Source organism: Schistocerca gregaria, chromosome 2 (assembly GCF_023897955.1).
Source record: "Schistocerca gregaria isolate iqSchGreg1 chromosome 2, iqSchGreg1.2, whole genome shotgun sequence".
Lineage (NCBI taxonomy): Eukaryota > Metazoa > Arthropoda > Insecta > Orthoptera > Acrididae > Schistocerca > Schistocerca gregaria.
The window spans coordinates 1,038,367,999-1,038,380,065 of NC_064921.1; the positions used below are offsets into that span (position 1 = coordinate 1,038,367,999).

The following is a 12,067-nucleotide window of genomic DNA, read 5'->3' on the forward strand; positions in this document are numbered from 1 at the left end:
ATAAAGGCCAAGGGTGGACACTCCCCCCTCCATGTGCTGTCGTAAGGGCGAAGAGGCGAAGGGTTGACCAAACGCCCCTCCCCCCCTTCCCACACTAATGTTCACTATCAGGTATCCGGATATTTTTAATGCGTCGCCCTTCAGTACATCTATCCTTATTCGTTCACAATGTCCAGCTGCATTTATAATGTTGATAATGTGAGGCAATATTACCTCTTTTCTTGCATCTGAAGATAACCAGCGAACACGAGTACAGCCTAAGTGCCCGGTTTGGTATGATGCTCCGAAATACAGTTCCACTCCGTAATGTATAATCACCACAGCGTTGCGAGCACTCCTCGTGCTGTTGAGGCACCGCTGAGTGGGTACTGCCGCTGCCGGTATTCGAGCTGGAACGCCGATCTCGCCGCCGCAGGAGGTGGGGGAGGCGGCACGGAGCACGCATGCGCTCGGCCGGGCCGCCGTGCGCCGCGCGGACCGCCGCTTCCACCCCCGCCGCCTCCGCCGCCGCTGGCAGTACACCTGTGGCTGCAGACGCGACCGCCGCCGCCTGCAGCTCCGACGCAGCTCGCCCTGGTCCCGCGTGGCATGGCCCGACGCTAGCCGCCGCCTCCAGCGACCGACGCCTGCCGCCTGCCACCGCGACGCCAGTCACCCGCCTCTCGCTGTCGCCACCGCCACCGACACAGCTGCCCATGGCTTTCTCCGGCGTCGCCTATCTACTACTCGCCTCTTCAGCAGCATTCTTCAGCTACGGGCTAGCCGGTGAGTACCACTTCCTTATCGCCGTAGCCGTAAATCTCTGTCATCTCCTCACAAATGCTCTCTGAACTAAATGTAACTTTATCTGGTAACCAATTGAGGTGTATTGTCGGCGACTCTTAATTCTCACAATCGATTTCGAATATCTACAATTTTATCTTGTAGCAAACCAAGCCAATCGAAACAATGTAGTACACAAAAGTGATCCAAAATCAGTGCATTCATTGGTATCATCGCTACAATACTAAGCATGACAACACCTAGGAGACCTACCATAAGTAACGCATGATGGAACTACAGCTCTAGCAAGAACCGACAAAATATCGCTACCGTTCGATGTTAGCATTCATTAGCAAGTCTACACTAGTTTTTCCATAGCATATTATTATACTGACTAAGACACGAAACTGCGATAAGGGTTTTAACTCCATATTGGCCCAACACGATGATTTATATTACCTTCGGTAACCCAAAAAAACCGGAGGTCAGAACCGTACCTTAAACACACAACGGCTATTTGTGATTCCCATCCTTTTACAATAAACGTTGCCTAGGCCCTTTAGGTCTCAGATTTTGATCTGCTCATCCATTTTCACTTTCTCTAATTTCTTAAATTGCTCCAGAATAGTGCCATAACGTTTTTCCTTCTCCCTTTTGTTCGAGAAGATTGCAACCGTTGTGTTTCCCTCATATTCCTCACCAACGAGTATCTTGCCCTCTGTTGCAATGGACTCAACGAGAAAGAGGCACTTTTTAAGACTCTGTAACATAATCACATGAAAAATTAACTTAAGAAAACTCTTAGGTCAGCTGTATTTAGTAACATTATGGCTTTTTTAATTTGTGAATAGTTTTCGCCAAAACTAAAAATTCTTCGACACAAAACGCGCTTTACGCTATTTGTACACTTACTGTGCACAACACCAAGACACATACACTCGTTCGCGCTGAACGTTCGACAGCCGTAAGAGATGTTTGAGCTGGTGACCCAGTAACATTATTTAGTACATGAGGTAGTATCCAACAGATCCAATCACGATAGCATATGGATGCAACTTTCACTGATAGCAGTGTTTCTTTATAGGATCATGCGGTTTGACAACGTACAAATTATTTCATACTGTTAAAAAAAGTCTGGGAATGTCGTGCAACAAAAATTTGACCAACATGGACAACTCCTTTAAAAGAATAAATCTTCTCAAAGTGAAGTTTTGAATCATCCAAGACTCATGAGCTTACGGCACTTACACTTGTTGTAGAACCGAACAATGTAGCGAAGAACAATAGAAAAGTAGAATAGCATTCTTAGCATCAAATATGTTCTTCTTTCCATAGTTATCTATAAAAATAATTCATGTTAAATCTTGCAATATTCTGTCATAGTGCCACTAACTACAGTGAAATAGCAGGAGTTGAATAATTCGTTCCGTAGTTTGGAAATGAATATAAATAGATGATTTTCCAAAGCCAGAGTGAGCTGCTCCAGTCAGCACTTACGTAATATATTTCCATCAAGTTAATTGACAGATTTTCAACATAAATTTAATTATTACTTACTGTTAAACTTTTCTGTAAATGCAGACTTCCTGTAGTCATAATACTGATTCAAGCAACTCCTTCACCTTTTAGAGAGTGTTCCTTTCATCCAGCGTATTCATCTCAAACTTTATCAAAGTGTCCTAACAAAGTTTGCTGGACCCAGATTTACCTCTGTGAGTAAGTAATGTGTTTCTGGATATCTGGTTAAATTTTTGACATTCATGTTAGCTAATGATAGAGAATAAATGTTGCGGCAACTACTATGTCGGCGTAAAAATAGTCAAATCATAGTGTTTAATCCAATTACATTGTACGCGGACATCCTAAATTTTTTGAGCCTGTTGTGGTTGTCGCCTTTTTCTGTCGCTAGGTCTCTCTGGACTACGTGTATCTCGGTTTTCGACGGTTAGTACGCAACCTTACCTAAGTATTTCTCATTGTGTTCATCAGAGTTGTTCTTCTTCCCCTGTAAGTTCTTATCGCTCGACTCGTTTGTTTTTACTTCCTTAACTGCTTCAGTAAAAATGAACGTTTCTAGATTCTGAAACTGCAGCCCACCGGAAAAAAAACTTTATGACACTGGTCTGACAAAAATAATATTTTTTTGTCAATAATTCATTCATGTCTGATGAGGCTGAGTCTCATCGAAGAAAATTAAGGGGCCGTTCGGTTATATTTTCTGAGTATATGGTCTCATCTGGCTTCTCAGTAGGTAACTGAATTAATTTGGTTTCATACCCTTATTAAACTTTGTATCTGTATAGCACTGCATTGGTCCATTGATCGTGACCGGGCCAAATCGCTCAAGAAATAAGCGTCTAACGGAAAAACTACAAAGAACGAAACTTGGCTAGCTTGAAGGGGGAAACCAGATGATGCTATTGTTGGCCCGCTAGATGGCGGTGGCATAGATCAAGCGGATATCAACTGCGGTTTTTTTTAGAAATAGGAACCCCCATTTTTTATTAAACATTCGTGTAGTACGTGAAGAAATATACATGTTTTAGTTGGACCTTTCTTACGCTTTGTGATAGATCGCGCTGTAATAGTCACAAACATATGGCTCACAATTTTAGACGAACAGTTGGTAACAGGTAGGTTTTTCAAAATTAAAATACAGAACGTAGCTACGTTTGAACATTTTATTTCATTTGTTCCAGTGTGATACATGTACCTTTGTGAACGTATTATTTATGAGAGCGCATACTGTAGCAGCGTGATTACCTGTAAATAAGACGTTAATGCAATAAATGCTCAAAATGAAGTCATTCAACCTCAATGCATTCGGCAATACGTGTAACGACATTCCTCTCAACAGCGAGTAGTTCGCCCTCCGTAATGCTCGCACATGCATTGACAATGCGCTGACGTACGTTGTCAGGCGTTGTCGGTGGATCACGATAGCACATATCCTTCAACTTTCTCCACAGTAAGAAACCTGGGGACGTCAGATCCGGTGGACGTGCGGTCCAATCCACCTGTCATGAAATATGCTATTCAGTACCGGTTCAAGCGCACGCGAGCTATGTGCCGGACATCCATCATGTTAGAAGTACATCGCCATACAGTGAAACATCTTGTAGTAACATCGGTAGAACATTACGTAGGCAATCAGCATACATTGCACCATTTAGATTACCATCGATAAAATGGGGGCCAATTATCCTTCCGCACCCATAATTCCGCACGATACATTAACCCGCCAAGGTCGCTGATGCTCCACTTATCGCAGCCATCGTGGATTTTCCGTTGCCCAATAGTGCATGTTATGCCGGTTTACGTTACCACTGTTGGTGAATGACGCTTCGTCGCTAAATACACTCCTGGAAATTGAAATAAGAACACAGTGCATTCATTGTCCCAGGAGGGGGAAACTTTATTAATGCTGGATGTAGTCCTGTGGAACGGCTTGCCATGCCATTTCCACATGGCGCCTCAGTTGGACCAGCGTTCGTGCTGGACGTGCAGACCGCGTGAGACGACGCTTCATCCAGTCCCAAACATGCTCAATGGGGGACAGATCCGGAGATCTTGCTGGCCAGGGTAGTTGACTTACACCTTCTAGAGCACGTTGGGTGGCACGGGATACAAGCGGACGTGCATTGTCCTGTTGGAACAGCAAGTTCCCTTGCCGGTCTAGGAATGGTAGAACGATGGGTTCGATGACGGTTTGGATGTACCGTGCACTATTCAGTGTCCCGTCGACGATCACCAGAGGTGTACGGCCAGTGTAGGAGATCGCTCTCCACACCATGATGCCGGGTGTTGGCCCTGTGTGCCTCGGTCGTATGCAGTCCTGATTGTGGCGCTCACCTGCACGGCGCCAAACACGCATACGACCATCATTGGCACCAAGGCAAAAGCGACTCTCATCGCTGAAAACGACACGTCTCCATTCGTCTCTCCATTCACGCCTGTCGCGACACCACTGGAGGCGGGCTGCACGATGTTGGGGCGTGAGCGGAAGACGGCCTAACGGTGTGCGGGACCGTAGCCCAGCTTCATGGAGACGGTTGCGAATGGTCCTCGCCGATACCCCAGGAGCAACAGTGTCCCTAATTTGCTGGGAAGTGGCGGTGCGGTCCCCTACGGCACTGCGTAGGATCCTACCGTCTTGGCGTGCATCCGTGCGTCGCTGCGGTCCGGTCCCAGGTCGACGGGCACGTGCACCTTCCGCCGACCACTGGCGACAATATCGATGTACTGTGGAGACCTCACGCCCCACGTGTTGAGCAATTCGGCGGTACGTCCACCCGGCCTCCCGCATGCCCACTATACGCCCTCGCTCAATGTCCGTCAACTGCACATACGGTTCACGTCCACGCTGTCGCGGCATGCTACCAGTGTTAAAGACTGCGATGGAGCTCCGTATGCCACGGCAAACTGGCTGACACTGACGGCGGCGGTGCAAAAATGCTGCGCAGCTAGCGCCATTCGACGGCCAACACCGAGATTCCTGGTGTGTCCGCTGTGCCGTGCGTGTGATCATTGCTTGTACAGCCCTCTAGCAGTGTCCGGAGCAAGTATGGTGGGTCTGACACACCGGTGTCAATGTGTTCTTTTTTCCATTTCCAGGAGTGTAGATCACAATTACTTGTCCGAAATACTGAAAGCGGTGATCATATCTGAAGCATGACACCGTACGACAGTGGCTTGAATTTATCGCTGGCAGACTGAAATCACGGTTTAGTCACTGGAGATCGCTGAATAGCCGGCCGGCGTGGCCGATCGGTTCTAGGCGCTACTGTCTGGAACCGCGCTACCGCTACGGTCGCAGTTTCGAATCCTGCTTCGGGCATGGGTGTGTGTGATGTCCTTAGGCTAGTTAGGTTTAAGTAGTTCTAAGTTCTACGGGACTGATGACCTCATAAGTTAAGTCCTATAGTGCTCAGACCCATATGAACCATTTTTTTTACATCGCTGAATAAACAAACAGGTTCTCAGCTGTCTATTGCCATGAATGGATTTTGCTTTTCATTAGTTTCACTCCATTCATGTCGGTATTTTATTCCAATAAGAAACTGATTCAGATACAATATCTTGTAAACAACAATTTGTTTAAGATCATCCTTTAAAAGTTGTAGAGTAATAGTAATGAGATACGAGGAGTACATTGGTGTATTGTTACTATATGCTCATAAATATAAATACACATATTCGGCAACCAGTTTGAAGCTTTCTGGGAGGTTCACACTGTATGCCAGACGGGACTCTAACCTGGGATGTCTGTCTTTCGCAGCCAAGTACCCTACTGACAGAGCTGCCCAAGCAGTACCCAGGACCCGCCCTCGCAGGTGCGCGAAAAAGTAAAGCTGTGAGGACGAGTCATATGTCGTGTTTGGGTAGTTCAGTTTCTAGGGCACTTGACTGCGAAAGGCAAAAGCACCAGATTCGTGTTGAAGCCTCTCCGCTATATTTTATTTCTTTATGTAATTTAACCCATATTTACTACCTATTACCAAAAACAATGTACTTAAAAACTGATATCCAATATAAACTCGTGTATTAGTCTTTCGCTGAACAAAACCTAAATTCGAATGAACTGTAACTGATCTGAACGCAACTTGTCTTATATTTAACGAGCAACTGAAGTAAAACAGTTATCTGGCCCTAATCAAAATTTCCACTTGCCTCGCGTCTTGACAAAATTGTTGCAGAGTTCTCGAAAACACATCAGCAAATAGCAAGCAGACAGCTACTAAGCTACATTTCCATTTCTAATTAAAATTTCCAACTGTTGCATACCACATGTCGTAATGCGCGGGCTAATGATAAACAGTATGTGCGTAGAGTAATTATTCCTATGAAATTATATTCCAACAGAACGATTTTAGAATGAAGGATGTATCCGAAAGCGCGCCCGGCTAGCCGCGCGATTTAATGCGCTGCTTCCCGAGCGAGAAAGCGTGCCGGTCCCCGGCACGAATCCGAACGGCGGATTAGTGTCGAGGTCCGGTGTGCCGGCCAGTCTGTGGATGGTTTTTAAGACGGTTTTCCATTTGTCCCGGCCAATGCGGGCTGGTTCCCCTTATTCCGCCTCAGTTACACTATGTCGGCGATTGCTGCGCAAACAAGTTCTCCACGTACGCGTACACCGTAATTACTTTACCACGCAAACATAGAGGCTACACTCGTCTGGAATAAGACGTTCCCGACGGGGTGCACTGGGGGCCGAACCGCACAATAACCCTGGACTCGGTGTGCGGCTGAGATAGGGTGAGTGGTCTGCCGCAGCCTGTTGTGAGGTTTTGTACCACCGAGGACTACGCGGGGACGAGGTCTTTCCGTCGTTCCTAGGTCCTAAGTTCAATACATGTACTGAAAGAGGCAGAATAAAATTTCGCGTGATGTTCACACGTAACATAGGTCTGAAAAATAGTATACTTAACAAACAATTATTTAAAAATGGTTCAAATGGCTCTGACCACTATGGGACTTAACATCTGAGGTCATCAATCCCCTAGGACTTAAACTACTTAAACCTAACTAACCTAAGGACATCACACACGTCCATGCCCGAGGCAGGATTCGAACCAGCGACCGTAGCAGTCGCGCGGTTTCGGACTGAAGCGCCTAGAACCGCTAGGTCACCGCAGCCGGCTACACTCTGCTTTAAATTGGTTTTAATGTTCCAACTACCTGTATTTTACTTTCATTTTTCGTGGTAATGGTTTTAAATATTATTGCAACATTTGTCATATTTTATGGTTTTTACGATTGAAGATTATCTTATAGAAGACGCACTGACCAGCGGAAAAAGTAGGAAAATTGTAGCACACTTGGTTGTGTGTATACACTTCCTTGTTTTCCGATTTTATGTTTAAGGACATCAAACACATCCATGGCCGAGACAGGATTCAAACAATGATTCAAAGAGGGTACAATGTTAACAGAGAATTTCTATAAAAAACAAACAGCTTACTTAATTAATATGTTAGTGCATGACTCACGGAGGTAGGGTGGCCTTTATCTCAGCTTTGAGCAGAGTTACCTAGCTCCCAATAATCATTTGTACAAATTAGGTGCTCACTGCTGCAGTCTTACCTCAAACTCCTGCTCTTCAAAACCTATTAACATTATTCTAAATTTATATTCACCTCACTTTCCAATATATGCGTCATATTCATCCTTGCTGTTCTTTACAATAAATCTTTCCTCATCTAACAGATACAAATCACAAGTCGACACAGCACTACTAAATACGTCCATGAGCTACCACAGTACAACTAAGAATACACCAGACTGAGCTGAGGCAATGACTGTGCCACGACAACAGCAAAGACTGTGTAACACTAACGTTACTCGCTCCCTCTCTGACGTGCACATCGATAACACACAAAAACCAAAATGACACGACCACCTTACAGAGTTCAGCTGCAGTCCAGCACAATTTTAATGTACCACGAAGTTTCAAATCAGCACCCACTCAGTGCAGCGTGGAAATTCATTCAGAGAGCAATCAGCCTTTTCCTTGACTCATATACCACCTTCCTCATCGTTTATTCTATGGAAGGTAAAGTAGTATACCATGTACCGCAGTAAATCCTTACGCCACACGCTAATGACATGTGTCTTGCAAATCTTTTTGACGTTAAAAGGATGTATTGGCCTAAGAAGAACCGCCCCTTTCTGAAATTCTACGCGCTCTCCGCTTTGCGAAATCTATTTAATTTTCCGTACGCCATTAGGGAGCCGGGCGCCCCACCCTCTCCCCTGTATTTCCCCTGTGGTGTTTGCTGGCAGCGGTCCACGGTACGCGATGTTCGCCGTATGATTAACTGCCTCAAATACTCCCTCTAAGCGGAATGCGTTTTTTAATCATCCGCATCGCGCCGTCCTGTTGAGCTGATGCATGGTTGCTGGAGATGAAATATCTCCGTCATTAATTAAATGTCTTTGCGTTGGGCAAAGCAAAGAACGTATTCGAGTACACAAGCTTTTTTTCGGTTTGCCACGCCGGTTCCTGTTGGTACTCAGTTCATATAGAGACGTTGAGAGATCTTGGGTGCCAGTCAGCAAGGTTCACCATACTTACCACTGCTATCAGTGATGCCGAAGAGAAGCAGTGTTAGTATTTGGAAAAACTGGTTTCATTTCTCCAGTCAATAACATCCATGTGGCTACAGGGAGGTGTGCGAAAAACTGGCCTCGAGTACAGCTTGCTCGCCATTTACGCAAAAAATGATTCAAATGGCTCTGAGCACTATGCGACTTAACTTCTGAGGTCATCAGCGGCCTAGAACTTAGAACTCATTAAACCTAACTAACCTAAGGACATCACACACATCCATGCCCGAGGCAGGATTCGAACCTGCGACCGTAGCGGTCGGGCGGTTCCAGACTGTAGCGCCTAGAATGGCTCGGCCACTCCGGCCGGCTTTACTGAACTCATCTGCTCTTTTACTTAACATTACTTACTATGCTGAACATTATTTAATTGTGCTTGCACGCACTTTTGCGCACGCCCTAACATGTTAATAAACATTTTGTGTTGCTCTGCCGCATCCATTCTCAAAATTTCAGTTCGAATTTTGTCCTTCAGGTCTTATAACTTTGTTGGGTTATTTGTGTACACAAATAGAGAGTCAGATGTGGTTAGGTTCGGCAAAGGCGGCGGCCAAAGTCCCTTGCTGGCACTTCTTTCTTCCGTGAGTCATGAATTCGTGATATTGACTTAGGCGAGGTGTGACAAGTTAACCAAGCCTCTAGAAAGACAGCATAAGTACGTTCATGGGGGGGGTCAACTGTGCATAAAATTCCTCAAACATCGAGTACACGCGGCAGTGTGTACTGTTGTTCCAAAAAGTATGGGACCCGTAATCTGACATACTGGCTCGGCACCCGATACTCCGATTTTTTCAGCGTGAAGCTGATCCTTATAAATCCTATAGTGATTGTTTGTTTTCCAGTATCTGGTGTTCTTGGAGTTCACATCTCCTGTCAGCTGTAACCAGACTTCATCGCTCATGAAATACTGCAGAGGATCTAACATTCCACTCTAAATTGTTTCACATAGCCACTCACAGTAGTTCCTACGTTTTGCTTTGCCTTCTGCCTTCAGTTCTTCGACACATGCCATTTTGCAGGGCGTCATCCCTATGTGGGTCCGCAACTCGTGGTCTAGGGCCTAGCGTTACTGCCTCTGGATCATGGGGTCTCAGGTTCGATTCCCTGCCGGGTTGGGGATTTTCTCAGACCGGGGACTGAATGTTTGAGCTGTCCTCATCATTTCATCATCATTTGTGAGAGTGACTAGATGGGATTGTGTAAAAATCGGGACTTTGTACGGGTGCAGATGACCGCGAACAAACCAAACATCACGATCCCTATACGGAGTAAAACACGTTAATAGACCTACGTGAAACGTTCAGTTGTTGCGATAGTTTACTTGTCGACTTCTTTGGGCTCTGGATGATTTTTTTTATCAACTGACCCTGTAGTAGGCCTCTTTGTTACCAACTCCTGTACACTGCTGTCTGCTGGGACAGAAACTCCAGGAAGCTTCTTTGCAAAATACGTTCCGCGTTTCCTTAAATGAACCAGTAGACACGTATGCCTCCAATATTGTGATCCTTTTTTGGAGAGGATAAATCTCGCTGCATTATTTAATTCACACGTCTTGACCAAGTCGCAATGGCTTGCCCACTGACAGCAAAAGAAAAGTAGTCTCTTCAGCTTCGAAATGATAGACGACAATAGATGCACGGCAGTGCGCAGTCTAGTACTCGCGGCCAGTTTTCCGTGCGCCATCCTGCAATACTGGTAAGAAAAATCTCTGATTTTTACATCAAACATTAATTTATGATACTCATTTGCAAATCAACATACACTGACGCTTTCGAGCCTGTTGATCACTCGTTATCAGATTTTGACAAGAAGCAGTAGATTGTTTATTGAATTTTATACCTCGCATGGAGCTACGTCAATGAAACTGTCATTCGTACCAATCTCTGATGAGTGAAACTTCGTTCACTATACGCACTGTACTAAGCCTACTCTTAAAAATCTACAAACTGCAATGCAAGGTCTTCTGGATACGTGACGAAGCAATATTATTGGCACCTGTTTATGCGTTACTTGTAGAGTAACATCGCTTACAATAACTTGGAACCATGTTGATCTTTAAGGACATGATAACCGTACTACAGCATCTCATTTCAGAGACTGCAAGACAATCTCCAGTTCAACTATCGCAAGTCTGAATACAAAGAGGCAACAGGTTACGACTATAGTGACGCTAAAACATTACAAGCGGATCGATGCAATCTATTTCTGCAGATATCAATAAATTAGCAAAAATATTTCCAATACTGGAAGTTCTTAAAAATATTCTAAGCTAAATACAGGTGACTTCATCGTTGTATTGTACTTTCGTTCCCTCTTTTCAGGAATCATTGTGAGCAACCAAAGTATATAATTATATTAAAATTGTTGCGAAAAATGATAGAAAGGAGAAAGAGATTTGCCATATTTCTGGTATAATCAATTAAAATGTTCGACATACTGCCATAGTAGTTAGTTAAATGAGCAACCTTCCTTGGCTTTTAGTAGAGGAACAAAATACTGCCGCCGATACGGGCAGTGTTTTGCGCACCTTCAGACCAGACTGCTCTTACAAGACGTAGATGGCGTAATATTTTACTACAACTATAGTAAACGCAAACTATACCTGCAGTTAACAGTGAGGTAAAAAATAAGTTAACAGAGAAACGTATTGCCTTCTTTTAATTATGAACGTTGCAGAGTACCTCATAACCTCATTAGAATAACCATAATGTAAGGTTTATAGATAATGTGTTCTGCTTGCTATCATCTAACGACACGCAACATTGCAAAGGTGTGTTTGTTAACATTCTGCGGGAGTGCCAAAAGCCACTGTTACGTAAAAAAACGTTGTAGATTATTGTCACTCGTGGGTTCCATCATAAACTCAACCTTGAAATAATATATTAAAGCAGAATGTTAATGCGAGGACATTAGTTTTCTGGCATCTATATCTCTGTACACAACGTTCATATTACTCTGTAGGCTCTTAAGTTGTGGAGGGCCTATACAGAAGAGGTAGTGATCTAGCAAAGAATATATAGGGCTGAACAATACAAGCAGAGACACAGAATCTGCCTTCATACCCTGTAACTTCTTCCTTGACTCTTAGACATTCTCAAAGAAACCGATGATTCGATAGCGAAAATGTACCATCGAACATTCAAATAGGATCTAAAGTAACAATAGGGCAGATACATGAGTAGGCTTTCGTTCCATAAAA

The 12,067-nt window shown here is 44.4% G+C and overlaps 1 protein-coding gene across 1 annotated transcript in view; it reads left to right on the forward strand.

Annotated features, from left to right (window-relative positions):
- The first annotated feature begins 443 nt into the window (after positions 1 to 443).
- LOC126336093 (mucin-19-like) overlaps positions 444 to 12,067 on the forward strand; it is a 749,219-nt gene continuing 737,595 nt past the window's right edge. Inside the window, exon 1 of the mRNA XM_049999574.1 lies at positions 444 to 765. Coding sequence (XP_049855531.1) covers positions 444 to 765 — 322 coding nt within the window. The remainder of the gene's footprint in view (positions 766 to 12,067) is intronic.